Raw genomic sequence first — 21,643 nt, forward strand, 5'->3', positions numbered from 1 at the left:
CTCCTCTGGTTGAGATGGAGGCAAGGGTTCCACGGCCTTTACAGAGTTTTGGTTAACGGTGAACAATTTGGCTAGTGTGGCATACCGGGGCAAGTATATTTCTCTTTCCCCAATGTTTAGGATGGGGACGGGTACCCTCCCATGGCGTACATCGACCACCCCCCGTGCTGTCAAAATGGTGGGCCTACTGTCTGAGTAGATGGGTTCTACCATGGCTTGGTAGTCCTTTCCTCTTAACCCGATTGCAGTCCGGCACCAGATCATCATCTCACTTTTTGGGGGCATGGCGATAGGGAACGGGTCACTCATCCTTACACTACCAATCTCACCACCAGACAGTTCTACCTGTTGCCTGTTCATCAGGGCTCTGATCTCTTTTTGTAGGACACGCTGCTGGCTGGGGCTGGCGTTTACCGCAACCTGCTGTAATATGAGAATTATCTCTGCAAGACAATTTTCAATAACATTAGTACCCAAGGTTATCTTAGGGTGGCTTTCACGACGGTCAGTGTCCACAATAATCAGTCCTTGCGCTGGCAGTTCAACTTTACCAATTTTGATGGTCACCTCTTTGAATCCCACCTGAGGTACGGGCTGACCATTGCTGGCGATGATGCTCAAATCGTCATCTGGGTAGCAGGTAATATCCGAGTCATTCCAGTACCGCTTAAAAAGCACATAGGGGATGGTGGTTACCTGTGACCCGGTGTCCAGTAGTGCACTCATAGGAATGCCATCCAGCACCACAGGCAAGACCGGTCGTCCCCCTACGTACTTATCACGCCAGCTCGATGGGCCTGATGATCTTATGCCTGGGGGTCGGCCCTCTGCCCCTGGTTGGGCCCATTTAAATGACAGTACCTTGCCATATGTCCTGGTTGGTTGCAGTGGCTGCAGATGGGTTGTCCGTCCTGGTTGTAGCAGTCACTGGGCCATCCTCTGGACGATGGGATCCTCCTCTGTCGACTCCAAGGGACGTCCTCGGGACTGGAAGCCAGCTGGATCTTTCCTGGGGATGACACCTGTAAAGACTGCACAGTTCTGGTTAGCGCGGCAACGCTTTTGGTCAGTTCTTGGACCTGATTGTGCAGGTCTACAGCCGGGTCTTTGTCCAAAGCCTGTGCATCAGCTCCCACAGGCTCTGCAGACAAGGGCGCCGCCTCCTGGTGATAGGTGATAGCAGGGCGCCTGTGGGTTACTGCGCCACCTGGTGCCGCTTCTCGGAGCACCCGGATGGCCCTGTCTTTGAACTGCGCAAAGTCCAAATCAGGGTTCTGCAAGGCCATTACACACAACTGTGTTCGGTGGGCGCTGGACTGTAGACCCTCAATGAACTGTTCAGTCAACAGCTTATCCTCATTCCACACGCTGTCAGGGTCTGCCTTCTTAATGGCTCTCAGGGCCTCCTGCAAATTCAAAGCATAGTCCCGTATACTGTCTTGTGCCCGATGTTTGCATCCATAAAATTTTATTTTGATTTCTGCTGAGGTGCGGGTATCAAAAGTGTCCTTTAGATGGGCCAGTATTTCCTTTACAGTCCCCTTTTCCCTGGCTGACCAGGACTTCACTTCTCTTTGGGCTGCCCCGATTAACTGGCCTGTCAGGATGCTCACTTTTTATTCCTCGGACAGGGGGTATACTTTGAATAGGCTATACAGTCTTTCTTTAAAGTCGCTCAGGGTATGCGACTCTCCTGAGTACTAGGGTAACCATGCCGCTCCGGGATATACGGCATCGTGAACGGCATCACTGCGGCAGCAGACGCGCTGGCGGTGGGAGCTCCCTCCATTCCTGGTGTCTTCCTCCCCCCTAGTTAACCGTGGCCTCCCTTACGTTGCTTCTTCTCCGTAGGCCGCGGCTCCGCAGGCGATTGTCGGGGTCGAGGACCTTGCGTCGCACGCCGGTGACGTCGGCATCCGCTGGGCTCCTTCCAGGACCTTGCGCAGCGTCAGTGCGTAAGGCGGGGTTTCTGCTCTCGCGCGATTTTGGCGTCCACGCCCCTCTTCTTCCCGCGCAGCGTCCCAGAAATGGCGCCCAATGGCAGGAAAATGGTGGCGGAAGGCAGGAAAACGGCTGCGGATGGCGAGAAACTTCACCACGGTAACTATCACAGTCTTTCTTCAGGCACGCAGTACCCGGTGGTTGCGGGCACAAAATCCTGCCGACTACGCCAAAGTTGACGCGCCCCCTGGGCCGTGTGTGTAGGGGAATACCCGGAGTCTGGTCTCTGTGTAATGCTGGGGGTTGTAGTCTCCGTGGCGGTGACCCTGTCCCGTGGCTCAGGGTGGTCAAACCAGTGGCGGATCTGTTTCTTTGGTTTTGTAATGTTTGAATGTCCAACTACGCCATCCGTGGATTGCTGTCATTGAGAACTGCCGCAGCGGGGCAGACCACTGAGGCTGATGTTGTGTGCACAGCAGAGGGTAGTATAACTCCCCACGGGAGGAGTATAGCCTCAGGGCAGCGTCTATAGATGGTGAGGGTTGTGGTGTGTGGGCGCAGCAGAAATGACTCAGAGTCCGTGCAGTGCAGTTCAGGGTCTTTACTGTTGGTAATGAAGAAGGCCCTGCCGGGAGTACTGGCTAACATTAGAGGCCTGGTCAGTCTGTGAGCGAACAAGAGTCCCCCTGGCCAGGTGGAGGTATAGGCCTTCCCGTCTGACTGCACTCTTCCTGGCTACCCTGCTGTAGTCGTGTTGTAACCCACGTCCCTGAGTGTGCCGTGTGGTGCTCACCCGTATGGCTGGTGACTTGGGGCCTTTGGTTCCTTCCGCTCCTCGATGGCGGTGCCGGTCCCTTGCGTGTGACTGAGCCTCCGGGCTTTCTATGGCCAGAGGACCTGAAATCCCCTGCCAGATGGTTTCTGCTGCTGGATGTAGAAATCCACACAGCCTCGGACTCCAGTTTCCGGTTCTCTGCGTCTTTCTGCCAGGACGAGTTCTGCTAGCTTCCAGTCCCTGGTCTTCAGCTCCTGGCTCCTACAGAGCTCCTTGCTGCTGCTCTGTCCCTTACTCTGGAACTAGACTCTTCTAACCCCACCCCAGATCCAGTTTATAAAGGGCAGGTTCCTCCCCTCCCTGGACTGGGGCAGGAGGCGTTGCATGCAAATGTGCTCCTGACCAGGAAAACCCATGCTCGCTCTCAGACATGGTATTTCTAACACTGTGGCAACCAGACCCCTGGGGTGCCACACCATCTATTTTGTTTAGTGCACCAGTCCCTCCTGTAGCAAAACAACCCCACAACATGATGCTGCCACCCCCATGTTTCACAGTTGGAATGGTCATTTTAGGCTTCCAAGCTGCTCCCTTTTTCCTCCAAACTTAACGATGGTCATTATGCCCAAAAAGTTCAATTTTATTTTCATCAGACCACAGGACATGTCTCCCAAAATTAAGGTCTTTGTTCCTGTGTGCATTTGCAAACATTAATCTGGCTTTTTTATCTTTCTTTTGGAGTAATGGCTTCTTCCTGGCAGAGTGGCCTTTCAGCCCATGTTGAGGCTATGTGCCCGCGATGCAGAAATGCTCCGTATTTTTCCTGAGCGTTTCTGCATCTCCCTGGCAGAAAAAACGCATGCGGATTGTACATGCGTTTTTCCTGCCAGGGACATGCGGATATGAAGCGTTCTTCACATGCATTTCCGCATGCGGGTTGACAAGCGCTTTCCAAACAATTTTAGCATCACTTGGAAAGTGCTTGTCAACTTGGTCACACTATATACATCCATTCAAACGGCATGGATTTATATACTGTGACCTTAAAGAATGGTAAAAAAGAAAAAAATAAATCTATACTTACCTTCTGATGGCCCCCAGAGTCTTGCTTCGCTCCGTCCTGGCTTGCCGACCGCTCGCGGTACACTACACTGCAGGACCTTCCGTCACATGACTATGACGTCAGCACAGGTCCTTCAGTCCACCGCGATCTGCCGGCAAGTGAAGACAAGGAGACCGGGGCCATCAGAAGGCCATCAGAAGGTAAATATAATATTTATTTTTTATTTTATTCATTTTTTTACAGGTTCTATGGTACCCGGGTCCGGAGGAGAGTCTCCTCTCCTCCACTCCCGGGTACCATCCGCACATTGAAACGTTTAGATTCCGCATCTACATATACAGTGATGCAGAATCCAAGCATTCCAATGAAAGTCAATGGCGGCGAAAACTCAGCACTTCCGCAAAATAATTGGTAGTGCTGCATTTTTTTCCGCAATGATAATCCGCAGTGGAAATTTCTGCAGCATGTGCACAGCACATGTGGATTATCATTGGGGAACATGGCAGGTCTTCTACCATGCGTTTTTTAAGCATTTCTGCATAGTTTTTGCCGCTGCGGAAACGCTTAAAAAATGCATCGTTGGCACACAGCCTGATACAGTATTCGTTTCACTGTGGATATTGACACAGTCTTACCTGTTTCCGCCATCATCTTTACAGGGTATTTTGCTTTTGTCCTTGGGTTGATATGCACATGTCGGACCAAGCATGTTCATCTCTGGGACACAGAACCCATTTTCTTCCAGAGCGGTGTGATGTTTGGACATTCCTATCTTGTTTGTACTTGCGTATAATTGTTTGTACAGTGAACGAGGCACCTTCAGGTATCTTGAAATTGTACCCAAGCATGAGCCTTTCCCATGATGCTACACAAAGAAGCAGTGTGTTTCAGGTGTGCATTAAAATACATCCACAGGTGTGTCTTTAATTAACTCAGATGTTGCCACAAAACCAGAAGCGTCCAAACACATGACATTATTAGATATTGAGAAAAACATTCATATCTGTCTTTTTATATAGTGTACGTAAACATCTGGTTTAAACTGTATCTATCTATCTATCTATCTATCTATGAATCTCTATCTATCTATCTATCTATCTATCCATATATATATCTATGTATGTATCTATCTATCTATGAATCTCTATGTCTCTATCTATTATCTCTCTATCTACAGTATATATTTATCTATCATCTATTATTTATCTATCATCTATCTATTATCTATCCCTCTATCTATCTATCTATCTATCTATCTATCTATCTATCTATCCTTTCTCTATATTGAATATTCATGTTTTGTTCTGTACTTATCTTAGATTTGCAACATTTTTTGTACTTATAAAGATTGGGCTACTTTTCCAGGGAGACTAACATACTGGTCAGATTATTAAATGCCGTGATAAGTGATCCAAAAAGAATCAGGTTAAACCCCTAACAGCTTTCTTGTTTTTTTCTTTGTTCCCAGACATTTTAGGTATCACAGACCTTTCCATCTGAAAGGAAATGGCTTTGGAGAACAATACCCATCGCAGTTATTCAATTATACCATGCTTCATCTTTGTGGAGGTAAGTGCTATTTGTCGTCTTGGAAAGCAACCGAGTTGCTATGGTTACAGTTGCAGATCAGTAAACAAGTCACTGTATGGCTTCATACCCAGTTGCTATCTACCAGGGTTTATTGTTATTACATTGCATGTGTCACTGGAAATCTTAGCAAGCAGCTGGAGGACAAGTCCTACATGCTCCATAATATAGTGCAGGACTGCTGGCGTTCTGTGTATATACGAGATCCTTCCTCATAAAGAGTATTAATAATAATATATTTGCAGAGGCTTAATACAATATACAGAGAATATCAATGTTCATTGAGACAAGGAGGGCATGTAGATCAATAAAGGATGGAAAATCAATAGGAGTTAGTAAAAGCAACCATACAAATAATTAAAAGAACATCCGTAGCCTCGTGGATGCTATTAATGCCGTAAATGAGGTTTGAAGCCAATGGAATACAAAGCATTACTATCACATTAGCAGCGGATACAGATTTCTGGACTCTCTGGGCATTCAGTTCATGAGATTACATGGGACATGAATGAACAGATGCTGATCTGTCACACTGAGTGTCACTTTATCTCGGTGCCAGGAGTGATAACAGCATTGTCATGCAGGGTTCTCATCATGGCACTACTTTACAAAGATGTCAGATACACCAGATGCAGTCCAATGACTGATGAGCCGGAGGAGATCACCCCATGTACAAGCAGTTTTTTTCTTGGATCGCTCAAAACTAAATTCTGGGATTTTTTTTATTTAGATAAAGCCAGTCAGTTGTCAATTTCTGTGGGTTACTATTAAATGCAAACAATACATTTCATATTATGTTTTTGGACTCATGCATTAATCTCTTTACACCCGCAATGTACTATTGCTTCATTGACAAGACATATAGCAGACCTTGGTGGCCAATCACTGTGCTTTACATGGCATTTAAATCTCATCCATACACTTAGTTGCTTATAAGTGTAAGGCCATGTTCACACGAGCATATAAAAAAATCATCCGACTTTCATCCAGAAAAATGGGCGAATTTCATCTCAGTTGTCAACCGTATATAAACCATATCACATCCATCTCTATGCATCAGCAGTTATTAAAGTTTACAAGACAAAATATAGTTTCCCATGTTGAAGAATTGCAATTCATCTGCAAAAATTGGATGCTATACGATTGATGAGTATGGGATCATTTTTTTGTTCACCCATCGACTTGAACAGGCAAGTCTCATCCAACATATGGAAAAAGATGGTGCATGCTGCAATTTGTTTTTATGCACAGATTCGATCCATGAACCCAATCGAATAACAGTGGTCCCAGTGCTGTCTTAATTGTCACAGATAGCACTCGGACTGAAAATATGGTGCAATTCTCCTAATTATTTCTTACCTTATACCTGAGCCTGACCTGGGAGTAAATTAACCCTTGTCTTGCCTACCAATTTTGTCACTAGTTCCACTCTCCTGGTCTTGACCCCAGATATTTTCTTGGCTATTGCCTGCTGATTTTGTTCCTCTGATTTGTACCTGGCTAAATCACTCCTGTGGCCAGCAACTATTCTCACTATCCTGTGAATGTAACTGAGGGACCTTCACAGAAAATGCCACATCCCTATCAATAATTTCTTGTAATATTTACAATGGGAAATTTTCATTATTATTGATACTGTTCACATTTTTCCACTGCAGATTTGAAACTCACTTTTTGAAGTGGTTTCCATGTGAATTCTGCATGGAAAATGGATTAGATAGCTGCCTTATTGAAGGGCTAATCAATGGGTGGACCCACTGCAGTTCAAACTGAAAATCCACAGAACAAGTCCAAAACTCATTCTCTGATTTCTGCCCTGTAATACATGTCAGATTTTTCCATAGGAATAACTTGCAGCGTGAACATAATTTTTAAGCATGGAAAGATTCATTAAAACATAAACTTTTAATAGTAAATTTTAAAAGATAACAATAGCCCTGAATACGATAACAGAGTAATACAAAACAAGACCTAGGTCTACAGGTGGGTTAACACTCAATTATAAATACTAATTTACTAGGTGTAGACACTTCTTCTCCAACCAGAAAACTTGCTTACATTGTCACCTTAGTAAAAAGTACCACAGCAAAATAGGACAAAGAATAAATGAAAAGTGTCATAGTGCATACAAGAGTGCAAAAAAGTATCGATCTCACCCATTTCATCCATAGAGGAAAACCATATTGGACCGATTCATACGAATATCCAGGAGCCACTGTTGGAGCCTATATTCCCTGTCATGCCCTCTGCATGTGCTCCCGCCCTGACAAGGGCAGTACCCAAGTATGGCCCTCAAAATAAATGACCCAAAAGCCTCCCGACGCCTTTCTTTTCTCAGTTTTGACATATCATCAGGGGAATGTACTTGTTGGGGGGAATTCTACACATAAGAAACATGAGGCCCACATTGGTCTCTATAACATAGAGCAAAAAGGTGACACCGTGCTTCAAAGTTACTAGTGCAAAATAGAACAGATAGAACAAGTTGGAAAAACCACAGTGGTGGGAATTCCTTAGGGGAGAACAGAGTGCTGTCCTCTCCTTGCAAAAGATAGGGTGATACCTACTTCCTTGCCTTGCTTTGTTTCAATAGACAGCATTTCCCTCCTTTCAGAGGCGTCCTACCTCACTTCCAGGGGCGGGGTAAACATGTATACCAACTCTTAAGGCCCCATCATGCTTAGCGACGCTGCAACGATCCCGACAACGATACGACCTGTCAGGGATCGTTGCTGCATCGCTATGTGGTCGCTGGTGAGCTGTCAAACAGGCAGGCTCACCAATGATCAGGGGAGCAGCGATATCATGGAAAGAATCTTTCCACGATGTCCTGCTCCTGGTCACCAGCCTGCTGAAGCAGGAGCAGGCTGGTAACTATGGTAAACATCGGGTTACTAGGGGCACACGCGCTCCTAGTAACCCATTGTTTATCATGGTTACCACTCTGCTACAGTGAGCGGGAGGTTACCGCTCACTTTAGCAGGCTCGTAACCATGTTAAACAACGGGTTACTAGGTGCGCGTGTGCCCCTAGTAACCCGATGTTTATCATGGTTACCAGCCTGATCGCTGCTCCCCCTGGTCACACACGGCGATGTGTGCTGACCAGCGGGATAGCAATGACCAAAAAATGGTCCAGGACACTTTGCAGCGATCAGCGACCTCACAGCAGGGGCCTGATCATTGCAAAGTGTCACACATAGCGACATCGCTGGTGAGGTCGCTGTTGCGTCACCAAAACCGTGACACAGCAGCGATCTCGCTAGCGATCTCGCTACGTGAGATGGGGGCTTTAGTTGGTGACGTTTTTGTATGCATTGTTCAAACTGTCACCATATAGCCTTGTCACTCATCAATTGTTCAACAGAGATAATCTTGGCGTTTCAAAAAACCTTTTTGCGGGATGTTGTAATATAGAATAACTCCCTTGTTTTCCATAATAAGGCACGGACCCCATACTGCTCATTGGGCCCCGATGTATACTGCATGAACAGCTACATCAGCAAAATACACAGATCAGCTACAACGCACTAACCTGAACTACATCATGAAAACACACATACTGCTCAGCTACAAAACACTCAGCTCAGCTAGTCAGGACCTGCTGCATCCATGCAGCTTTATAAATGTGCAGGTTCTTGTAACTTTCTCTCCTGCCCTGCACCAATCACATAGATCAGAGTCGGACAGGAGGAGAGGCACCAGTTCTCTCAGTGATCGGATGTTGTGTCAGTGTCATTATTCATCACAGGAAGCTGCCTCTGGACTATAAGACACACACATTTTTAGCAAGATTTTTTTGTTGCTAAAAAGTGCATCTTGGTAAAAAAAAGCATTAAATAAATAATTTAAATAAATAAATATAGAATTGAAGCAAATCAGTAAATAGCTCAATTACAACATTTTGAGAACTGTAACATTTATAATTGTGCCTCCTCTTCTAAAACAAAATTTACGTACTGGGAAATTTATCTAACACTATAAGCTACACCCCAACACATAATAATTCTCTAGTTATCTTGTAAGGTTAGAGGAAAGTTGCAGCACATAAAGTACATACATATAATTGAAATATTGTGTGGAGATGTGTGGCTTGTAATTTCCTTTTACTTATTGGTAAAATTGCTATACCTGTCCATGGTACTGAATAAAGAAGTCTCACTTGTTTAAAAGAAGCATATACCAGTGGTAATAGCACAATGTATGCTTTTCAAAGCTTTTAATTGTTGTGATTATTTTAAAATAAATAATATTTAACATTACAGCAATGTATCACTAATGGATTGACCAACAAACAGGCAATCCCTGCTTGTGTTGCATCTGTTGAACAGCCGCGAGACATGCAGCTCTAGTGATGCAAAATGATTTTTCAAGCACACCGAATAAACTCGGTGAACATAACCCCTTATTCGAGCACGTTCGCTCATCACTAATCACTAACATTTGTTTAACATTTATTAACTGAATTTGCAAGAAAAAATGATGCTAAGTTAATAAGACAGCAAATCAACTGCTAGTCTTTATTTATGCAAAAATAATCAACAAGTTTTCTTTCCTCCATTATAGCTTTCAGGTAACTATAGTTCCTATCCTCTTTCTCTCTGATGGAGTCATTTGCATATTTAGATTCCCAGAGGAGCATTGCATGGCCTATAAGTCTCTTTACTCCGAATTGTCACTCTCCATAAGTAGAAACTTTACCCCTTTACCCAAAGGCCTCTCACCTAGCTAGACCTCCTGAGTTGCACTAATGAGGGGCTAATACCCCAAAACATATGTATGCAAATGGAGTGTCTGGTTTGGCTTTTATCCTAAATCATGTGACAAGACGCATTAAAGGGTCAATGTTGACTTTAAGAATTGCTACATCCAATAGGTGGCACTGGAGTTCCTGTCCTCTTTCACTATGGAGAGGATATTTGCATGTATAGGTATTAGATAATTACTGTCTGATACCAATGGTCCTGATATTGCTGATGGGCAGCTATTTCTAATGCTGACTACCATGGTAGTACTTGGGTCTAACTCTGACAAACGGCTGGGGCCACTTATTTCTACATCTTTAAAGGGAGCCTGTCAGCACAAAATAAAAGTGTAATCTAAGCACATAGATTTTTAGGTTATATAGCCCTATTAAAACCACACCTTTAGTGTTCTAATTGCTACCCTCCTTCTGCAGAAAATGTATAATATTCAAATATGCTAATTAGGGTGCTCAGTGCATCCTTGGTGTCACCCAGAGACTTAGTGTACCAGTCCGCCCACTGGTTTTGCATGCAAGTCACCCTCCATGGTGATTGACGGCACAATCTTGCCTGGAACAATTAGTATTAGTATTTTGACCTGGTTATGGTAAATGCGGCAGATTTTTTTCTATGTGCTTAGTTTATACTTCTAGTTAGGGCTTTAGGTGTGAATTTTAGACTACACTGTCTGTTTTTAGTGGAAACCTCAGGAGAATATTCCCATTCATATAGATCATCTTCATTCTCTTAGACAAGAATAAAGATTATCCCCAGTTCCACATACAATGGCCAATGAATCTTGTAATCTGAGGACTATCGCTAATTAGATGGTCTGTGGAGAAGGGTGAAACAAAAGACTTAGGACATGATTCATTAAGACTGGCATCTTGTATGCTAGCTTTAATCAAGGGAGCACTGGAATTGAATTGCACCAAATTCATTAAGAGGCCCTCGCATCAGAATTTGGAGCATCTTTCAAGTAAAAACTGCAAAAAAAGGACAGCAATGTTTACCTGCCCAGATCTTCAAAGCCAAATGCACTACCAGGATGCAGCAGACCCACATAAAGATGGCGGCTACACAGGTGCAAAATACTGATGAGACAACCACTCACAGCCTACCATTTCATGGAGGGGGTGACTGCTTAGTATTAGAATTGCACAAAGATAGGCTTGTATAGGGCGCTGTTCACACTAGGGTAGTGCACAGTATCCGGCTTACAGCCTATTAGTTACACCCATAATATTTGACTAGGCGGGCTGCCCGGTACTATCCAAGTGCACCCCCTGGGAACAGACACCCTAGTTTACAATGTCCGCATGGGCCTGGGTGCACCCTGGAGTAAAAGTGTGTAAATCATAATGAATTTGTCGGGAGGGCTTCACCACTACCTGTCCTGACCAAGCTCTGGTAAATTTGGTGGTGTAAAAAGACAAAAAGTCCCAACATTTTTGTGCATTTTCAAGATGCGCAAATATATTGTTACTTTTCAAGTTTCATACCAGACTTCTGGCAAGAAATCTTTGATGTATTGGGGTCTTATTTTACTGTAGTTTCTGAAGCTTCAGTTATGTGAATTAGGAGAATCCTACCTTGCACATTATTACCTTATAAAGAGAATCTGTCACCTTGCTTTTGCTACCCCATCTGGAATCAGCATGATGTAGGTGCAGAGACCCTGGCTCCAGCTATGTACTCTATCACTGTAAGTTGTACTTTTGATAAATTAACAGTTTTCCCTGTTGCGGATCTGCCAGTTCTCTGATTGCTAAGCTCTGTATAACCTCACCCACATCACTGATTGGCAGCTTTCTTTGTTCACAGTGCATAGGCAGAAAGCTGCCAAACAGTGATGGGTAGCCAGATTATATAGCGCTCATTAATTTGGAGGACTACATGGCAGCCGGTTTACTAGTCTTCTATTGATAATCTCCTACTGATAAAACAGGGAATTTATCAAAACTACAGAAATTACCTAGTAATTGATGCATAACTGGAATCAGGGTCTCTGTCTCTACATTATGCATTATGCTTCTGTCAGATAAGGTGTAAAAAAGCTAGTGACAGATTCCCTTTCAAGGGGCTATCCAGGACTAGTTTATTCTTTTTATTATGTGCCTAAGAACTAACAGGCAGATAGTTGCTACAGTAACTACCTGCCTGTTCTACCCGGCGCTGGCTCAGTGCGGTCACAGACCACTACTGCTGGCAATTCTGCTGCTTCACATTAATAGAGCAGCTCTTCCTCTTCCGGGTTGCTCTGTCGACAGGGTGTGACAGCCGCTTCTCTTGCACTTTGCTTTGTTGATGGGGCATGACTGTTGATGTCATGCTGATTGACAGCTGGCTTCCGGCAGTTAGGAAGAGGGGAGCCTTCCATCATTCAGCTTGACATCAGCAGTTAGGCCCCATCAACAAAGCAGAGGAGAAGAAAAGTGACTGCTCTGCCCACATGACTTCAGCGGAAGCCACAGAATTGCCGACAGTGGCGGTGTGTGACCACTCTGAGCTGGCAGAGATCAGTGCTGGGAAGAACGGCCCGGTAGTTTGCATCTACGTGCCTGTTAGTACTTGGGTCCATAGTAAAAAAGTAAAATAGTCATGGATACCCCCTTTAATTATTACCTTCCCTTTTTCAGATTTCAAGACTATAGACTGACAGGCGGAGATGTGTCTCTTTTTACACTGGGCCTGTGATGGTAATATCCTCTGTACATCTGAGATCTCTGCTGACAACTAAAATATAATTGGTTACACTGGCATACAAGAAGCAGGTCATGCAACTGTGGTGGCCCATTAATGAACTGTTTGCACCGCTTGCTTTGACATTGTCATAGTGGCTCGCTGCAGCCGTCACAAAGGGAAATGTATTTCATAAAGACAGACAGCTCCTATGCAGTTCAATACTAGCTGTGTAAATTCATATGCATACCTCCTAGTGGCGGCTACATGCATCAGCAGCCATATATTTTAATATAATGGATATAGGAACATCTGATACAAGCTGCTGGACGAAAGGAATTTTTGTCTATATGTCATAAATAAAGTCCATTCGATCTGACGGTACGATTATGTATGTCATTTGTATAAGACATACGGCTCAAATGGTGTGTTATACTCAGCAGCTTCAGATATATCATAGCTTGAACTGCTGAGAAGCTGATATAACAGGCTGCCCCATCTACATGCATGCCGTTCAAATAATTGGCACAATAAGCTTATATACATTGGTCATCATATTTTCTCTGCTTAGTGAGGACTCTGTTGGTGCTGCTAGTGTTTGCTCAATAAATATGCTGCTTATGTCCAGTCGTATAATGGTTCTCAAGTCATAGATTGATACTAGCCTCAGCAGGTAATCAAGAAATTAGCTGACTATAAAAATAACACAACCAGCTCGCCCCTCCACTTGAGTGGAGATCCAGGCTCCACAGCAAAGCCAATCCAGAAGCAATCCAAAGGATAGCAGGTTAAGAAAGGATTTTATTTGAATCCACTAAAAACATGTGATGGCAAGATCAAAAAAAGGGGAAAACATCCCACAATGGGACTGTTGTGGTTGACACGTTTCAGAGTGATATTCCTTACTCATAGCCTCAGGTTATGAGTAAAGAGTATCACTTCGAAACGCATCAACCATAAGTCTATGTTCACACGTTGCATTTTTGCTGCTTTTTTAACAAAGTGCTGGATTACCTGCTGTCCTTTGGATTGCTTCTGGATTGCCTAATCAAGAAATTAGGTTACTGCTGTTTTAGTATTCGGATTGCCAAAAAACAGGGCTTTCATTTTTTCATAAATGTGATTATCCAGTTATTCTTATTGTTATTCTGCACCAAGTTTTAGGCAGGTGTGGAAAATGCTGCAAAGTTAGAATGCTCTCAAAAATAGACTCATCAGTAGTTTCTTCATATAATCCTTGGCAGACTCTATGTGAAAGTGAGGGTTCTGTGGGGGTCATATCATCACTTCAAGGACTCCTTGTTCTTCTTTTGCATTGAAGATAGCTCTTAATGAAATTGGCTGTGTGTTTGGGGTCATTATCCTGCCAAAGAATAAATTTGGAGCCAAACCAATGCCTCCCTGATGAAATTGCCTAATGGCTAAATATCTGCCTTAGGAATGGAGGATACTTTGTAATCTGCTACTGCTCCTTTGTGGATGAGTTTATATGTACTATTCAAAGGACTACTTATGTATGGCACGGAGCAGTGGAGGGCCCACCAGGGGATTCACCTGTTCCATTGTGGTCCAGTCCCTTGCCTTTTTGTAGAAACAGTAAAGTTTGCCTGAAGGGTTAACAGTTGGACCACAGTGATCAGGAAGTTATTCCCTATTCTTTTTATTAGGGTGTAAGGTGCCCCAGCGAGGTAGTCATGAGCGAGCTGTAGCCCATGCTCACTTTGGTACCCTACTTACAAAGTGTGTCCTTCCTCTGGTGTGCTGCGGTGTATGTGGTGTTTTCCACTTACTTCTGACTCCAGGCATTCCTCTTCTGGAACCAGGGCAGCAATGAATTCAGAGGAGACAAAGTTCATAACCATAACTGGAACTTTACTTGGCAACTGGTAGTATTTACAATATTTACAGGCAGGTGTTATGGATAAGGCCCAATGGGTTGCCATCTTTCCCACAGGTACTTGATTCAACTTAAGCCCTGGTTCCCAATTTAGGTGAAGCATCTATGTTGATTTGTTCTCTAGCCCTAGAGAATCTTCCTCACCAAAGACAGTATATCTGGATCTTTGTTCTCTTCACGTCCTAGCCTTGAGTTCTGAAAACCTGCAGACAGAATGCGCCCCTAGGTCCCCAACGACTCTCTTGAGATTCCCAAGCCAGCTAAGGGGACTCTTGTGGAGGGATTCTTCTGTTTGATGATCCACTGTCTGGGATACTAGGCCCACGTCTACCCTAGCAGCCAGACTACCTGGACTAAACTGCAGCCCAGAGGGTTCTAACTTTTGGGAACTTGCTTTTAACCCCTTTTCAGTGTCAGAGGGAAAACTACCTCCTTCACCACGACTACAAGGGAATAATGTCTTAACTTAAGTTTGAACTTTTTCTGTAACATTTTTTCAGGGTTCACCACTGGTTGCTGTTCTTTGTTGCTAACAATATACTTTTCGACTCTTTTCGTGATTTTCCAAATAGAGAATCGACTAAGTCATTTTGACATGCATAACACAGTGTACCAGCTTTGTCTGTATTGCTTCTTTATTAAAGTCTCTTCAATACACCTAAAATTATTTTTAACCTTCTGAACTTTTCTGAACTTTATTTTAGCAGCTAACTAGAGGACATAAATTAAAAAAACAGACCAAGAAGAAAAACAGCCTTACCAACACCAAGTCAGATTACAAATGCACTAGCAAAATGCAGGAGGCAGGGGCAGCACAGGTGCAAAATACTGGCACAGTGAGCTGTCATAAGAGCATACAGATGAATATGTAAGCAAAGCACTTGATAGAGCACCCCCCCACAGGCTGCCCTGAAGCTCAAGCATATCAATATCTCCAAACTGAAAGTAAAGATTACCCAAGAACCACAGGATGGATTTCATCAACCAAGGTATCATTTTAATCAGTGTAATGTCGCCCACCTGACAGTGTATGTAGTTTAGTGAGCACAATCCTGCTTTAAATGGTGAAAAAAAAATCCAAAGTTTGTTAAAAAAAAAAAAAGTCGCCATTTTTCGAGACACGTAGCGTCTCCATTTTTCGCTATCTGGGGCCGGGTGAGAGCTTATTTTTGCACGCCAAGCTTATGTTGTTATTGACACTATTTTGGTGTAGATGCAATATTTGATCTGGCGTTTTGATTTTTTATCTCATTACTTTGTTTATCGATTGGATTAATTCTTTTTATATAGTGATATGTCAAGCTATTCTGAATGTGGTGATACCAAATATGTGTTGTTTTTTTATTGTTTTATTTTGAATGAGGCGAAAGGAGGGTGATTTGAACTTTTATATTTTTTGAATTTTTTTAAAAACTTTTTTTTTCTACTTTTTAATTGTTTCAATAGTCTCCATAGGAGACTGAAAGCTGTGATCATCTGATCGCCCGTGTTACACATAGCAGGGCTATGTGTAACAGGAATGCTCAAGTGTTATGAACGCCGACCGCTGGGCGGCGCTCATAGCTGATCGGCTATGACAACCACAGGAGTCTTCTTCAGACCATGGGTTGTCATGCCAACCCATCGGTGGCCTGTGATCATGTGACGGGCGCTCTGATGGGCGGATCCTATGATGTGCTTCCGGTGCGGCCATATTAAATGCCCCTGTTGGAGATTGATAGCGGCATTTATTATGTTAACAGCTGAGGGTGGACCGTGATTCCACCTGCGGCTGTTAGAGGCACATGCTGATCAGATCAGCTGTCATGTGCGGGAAAGATGCAGGCTCAGTGCCGTAGCCCCCATCAAAGGGGGAGACACGACATTAGCTTGACATATTTTATTTTTCAAGATATTTTCAAGCCTCTTAAGACATTCCTCTAGGCAGTAATTCTGAGCAATTTTTCTGCAGTAAAGCGATAGCCTAGGATGGTTATTGAATGGGTCCAAGCATACAAGCTATACAACTAGCAATGATCCTCCAGTGCTTTTGAATATTTTATAGCAGGGTAACTTAGAATGACCCAATCTCTGATTTAAGAATCTTATTACAGCAGTTAGTTGCAATCTATTCCATTCATTGCCTTGAGAACTACTTTTTAATTTCCATGTGCTGCCATTGCTGCTTATCTTGCTTTATAGGACCATTCACCAAATTATTCAAGTAAAACAAATGCAAGACTCTTTTGTCCTTTCATCTTCAAAATGCCTATTGTCTTTAAGTTATATTATCCTCAACTCAACTCTTACCTAATACTGAATCACAAATAATTACTGATTTGTTGCCCAAAATGCATATTTTCCAGCAGACAGGGGAAATCAATTCTGAAGACACAGTGCTGTATGTACAATCTTATTAACTCCCACAAAAAATTAATTAAAAATACCAATAATTGTACTTTCAAACATATTCCATTTTTGCATAATACTGCCTAGTACATTATAACCCGAGGCCGTAATATTTGTATTCTAGTGTCTGGTAAAATATGAATCTGCATATTTTAGATTTTTTTTGTGAAAATGTAAAATGTACAGATAATTTGAAAGCTACTATATTGCGACATCCCCATTCCCTCCTCCCCCATGCAGATCTAGCATTATTTTCACAAGACAGACACACATTTTACATTATATTGCAAAGATACATAGTTCATATGGCTGAAAATGACAAATGTCCATCAAGTTTAATCGAAGGATGGAAAAGGACAAAGGGAAGGGGCGCATGTACAGCCACAATGCATGATCTAATTCATCCAAAAATAGCTAATCAGTCAGTCAACTGGACCAAACAATTAGAAAAGAACTTTACACACTTATAAAAGTACTTGTTATTTTCTTCTAAAAAAAAGCATTCAATCATTTGAAACCATCAATGGCTCCCACTGTGACCAGCTCTTGAGGTAGATCAGGGATGTCAAACTCAAACACACAGAGGGTCAAAATGAAAAACTGGGGCCAACCAATATACAGTATAATGGGCCCCACATAGTCCTCCATACAGTATAATGGCCCCACATAGGGGTGGTGTGGTGGTTCTGGTGTCGAGGGCCAAATAAAACCACCCTGCGGGCCAGATTTGGCCCACGGGCTGGAGTTTAACAAGAGTGAAGTAGACTATTTCACAGATTATAGCTCTTATGATAAAGAAGTCCTGTCTCCTCTGAGATTGAACTTTTCTTTCTCCAGGTGAATGAAATACCGCCTTGTCTTTTAAAGGGAACCGATCTTCAGGTTTTTCTACCCCAAACTAATGCCATCTACATATGTGCACAGTAATGCTGATTACATCAGTAGGAAAAAGAAACAAAGAAATCAAGTTTAGCAATGCAATTGTAATGATCTGTGAACACCTGCTAGAATAAACCTAAGGGCAATGAAATGGCTTTCATTAATTGTTACCCTACAACATCTGTTATCTATTTGGAAGTGCAGGATTACTTACAAGAAGTAAGATAGATTATTAAAGCAATTTCTGATATTTTGGCTGCTTTAGAGCCCAAAGTGCAGGGGCCTTAAGTTTCCATTTGTAGAAGAAATGTGGGCAGCAGTGTTGATCGAGCATGTATCATTAACCCTTTCCCCCTTTCTGACGAGCACGCTCGGGTGCTCGCCAAGTATTTTGGCGTGCTCGGCGTTTCCTTCACTATCACCGCACCTGCAAGTGTCACGGCTGTTAGACAGATGTGACACATGCAGAGACTGCCTGTCTGACAGTTCTCTGAGGAGAAGCAACATTGTTGAGCTGGAGTAAGAGGAAGCAGGATCCATCACCAGAGCTGCTCCCCTCATCACCACGGACACGGTACCAGGCCCCACTGAAGTAAATCTTCAAACTCCAAACTAAAATACACCCGGTCTTGCGCTGACCTAATTGGGATCAAGCAAATAATTTACCATATGGAACTTTTAAAGGCTATTTTAAAGGCTTCTGGCAGAAGTTCCAATCGCTCTGCCTAAAATGGGATACGGTAGACATAGAGAGGGCATCCATCATGTCCACCCATTCCAGTACCACCAAGTGGGGCGACACTGAGTAGGAGGGCTCAGAGCAGGGAGAATCTATTGCGCACCCTACCACCGGGCCTAGCCAGGCTGCAGCACCATCGTCCTAGCTCCCTCTACCGCCTCATCAGGTGGTCGTGATTGAAGCTTCACCCACCGCATCAATCGCAGTCCTGTCGCCATTTGCCCAAATCTCTACTTTTCCCTGCCAGGCCACAACCAATGCTCCATCCGTCATCAAGCCGGTCGCAGGCCTCAAGCCAGAAACCACGCCCCTTGTGTCACACGTGAATGACGTAGCCACGTCCACAGCCATTGGATCGGTTACATATGACTTACCAGTCTACAAGTTGTGCCACCAATCCCAGAGAGGCCTTACCTGGTCTAGCCAGGAGGCTACTTCAAGGAGCCCCCTATGCCTCCTTGATGAAAAGTTCTACGTGGACGCCGATGACGAGAAGCGGTGCTCAAAATGCTTTGTAAGAGACTGGTTGGGTGGCCCATATGCCGACTCCCTGGAAAGAGACAAGATAACTGGGTGTGTCCGCTCATTTGACAAAACCAAAGGATATGGGTTTATAATCGAGCAAGGTACCATGTCTATGTAGACCATATGTCAGTTAAACAGGACTGCCCAGCATAGTAGAGGGACTATCGCCCTGCACTCCAGCATGTTGCAGTGACTCCATAAGCAGTGGAGCAGACTGCACTGCATTGACTCGATAACTCCTCTTGAAGACAATTGAAATTAGGGAACGATTATAGCACAGTTAGCTATGCTGCTTCTAGAACTTGGGAGTCTTTTGCTGTATTTAGTGATTTTGGTTTTGTTATGCATTTATATATTAATAGAACATCCTAATAAAAACGTATTCTCCCATAAAATGTTGTTATAAATACATCATAGTTAACTGACAATAATTACACTCATTTTAAAAATATTGGGACATATTTATCAGATATTGCACCATAATTCTGGCAAACTTTGGGCAAAAAATACAGTGTTTCATGAATTATGCCATATTTATTATGTGTTTTAGACCCCTTTTACAACTTACATCAAATCTGGCTAGAAATCCATCTGCAATGAGGGAACAAGTGACACATTTTACTTAAAATTCTATGAAGAGAGAGATGGAAAAGCTGGAGGGAAACAAAAGCAGAAAAACACAAAGCGAAACTGCCGAGGCTTATTGTACAAAAGGAAAAACTACTGAAATTCTAAAAAGTCAATTGATGAGTATTCATGTCCAATATATCCTTAAGGATGCACAAATTATTTATACACGCATATTACACAGCCATAAATCATGCTGTATGTTTGGTTTATTGCAGCGAAACATTGGCGTTAATGCAAGTCCTCAAGACATCAATATTCACATACCAGAAATGTGACCTTGCTCTAGACTTTTTAAGATCAGCTATGCAGAGTTTATATAGAAGGTAATTTGTGGCAAAAATAATGAAGTGTAAAAGTATAAGACATTTTTGGATCAGGAAATACTTGCCTGGATTAAATATCGATGAAGCTTAATTTAAATTTGCTAGTTTTCTGGCAGGAAACTTAAAGTTTAGGTCCAACGGTGTAAATCTATACACTTAATGTGGGAGATGATTACTTTGATATCTGCTTCTTCATGCATTTTCTTACACTAGACATGTTTGATGAAAGCTGTGGTCAAAGGTTTATGGAATTCTCCAAAGTTTTCCTGGAAGTGGAATATATTTGACTGTGATGTTTCTGCCAAAAGACTTGGCTGCCATTCTCATGTTCCAATTCCATTAAAAGCTTTCATACTGCGCAATGTAGATATGTTCAACTTTAATTGAACTATCAGTCTTTTGTGTTCCTCCAACATTAGATGTGTATACATATATGAATATATAGTCATAGCTGAAAGTGTTTGTGACTCGCCCCCTGGGCCGTGGGGCACGCGGAACCGGGCAATAGGAAGACGCTGGGAGTAGTAGTGGCGGCCTGGTCCCGCGGCTCAGGGTGGTCAGACCGATGGTAGTCTTTCAGATGTTTTAGATAATGTCCGACTACGCCACCCGTGGATTGCGGTTATTAGGAACCGCCGCTGCAAGGCAGTCCGCTGGGGCTGATGACGTGTGCAGCTGGGATGGTGTGACTCCCCACGGGAAGAGTGCGGCCCCAGGGCAGTGTAGTGGATGTTGGGAGTGATGGTGGTGAGAGTCCCAGTACCGGAAGTGCTGGAGGCACAAAGGAGCACACAGACAACAAGTTACAGTCCAGGGTCTTTACTCACAGTTCATGTGCTCCGGGTCACTTCGGCACCAGTAGTGACCGCCCGAGCCGTGCTGCGTCCACCAGGTGTGGGGCTCGGTCAACTCCCAGGCAGTTCAGAAGTATGGCTCAGGACCCCCTTTTGTCCTTTCTCTGGCCTGCCTCACCAGTGACCCACTTTTGTCCAGCTGCCGCGGACTTGTGCGGTTAAACGTGGGCCCCGTCCTCCGCTGTCCTATATGGTGCCTTCCTAGCAGGTTTGATGAGGTGTCGCACCAATAAATGATCACGACGTCCGGTCTTTGGCTGAGGGTAGTTTCTCCTCCACCAACTTGGGATCCGGTACCCTTAATCTGCCCGACCCTTCACCCTGGATTCTCGTGGGTTCTTAGGGTCCCTTCCACCTTCTTGTTCCTGAGCCCTTCTGTTTCTCTGTCTCTTCTTCTCCTTTTCTGTTCCTTCCTGTTCCTTTCTGTTCCTTTCTCTTGGAGCTGGGATGAGCCACAATCTCAGCTCCCCTTCACCTCCTCCTCGGCCTCTCACTAGGCCCTTCTGGAGTAGAGCTCCTACAGAGCCTCTACTCCCTGTCTTCTCCTCTCTTGACAGACCCCAGATCTAAGATGGTGCCCACCTTTTATACCTCCCTCTGACCATGAGCCCAGGTG

The 21,643-nt window shown here is 43.8% G+C and overlaps 1 protein-coding gene across 1 annotated transcript in view; it reads left to right on the top strand.

The window, feature by feature from the left end:
- Positions 1 to 21,643, top strand: part of PLPPR1 (phospholipid phosphatase related 1) — a 304,348-nt gene that overhangs the window by 127,706 nt on the left and 154,999 nt on the right. Inside the window, exon 2 of the mRNA XM_073664656.1 lies at positions 5,248 to 5,348. Coding sequence (XP_073520757.1) covers positions 5,286 to 5,348 — 63 coding nt within the window. The 5' untranslated portion in view covers positions 5,248 to 5,285. The remainder of the gene's footprint in view (positions 1 to 5,247; positions 5,349 to 21,643) is intronic.

The sequence above is a fragment of the Phyllobates terribilis genome, unplaced genomic scaffold (genome assembly GCF_046119375.1).
Source record: "Phyllobates terribilis strain yellow unplaced genomic scaffold, ASM4611937v1 Scaffold_1__5_contigs__length_1240528914, whole genome shotgun sequence".
NCBI classification, from domain to species: domain Eukaryota; kingdom Metazoa; phylum Chordata; class Amphibia; order Anura; family Dendrobatidae; genus Phyllobates; species Phyllobates terribilis.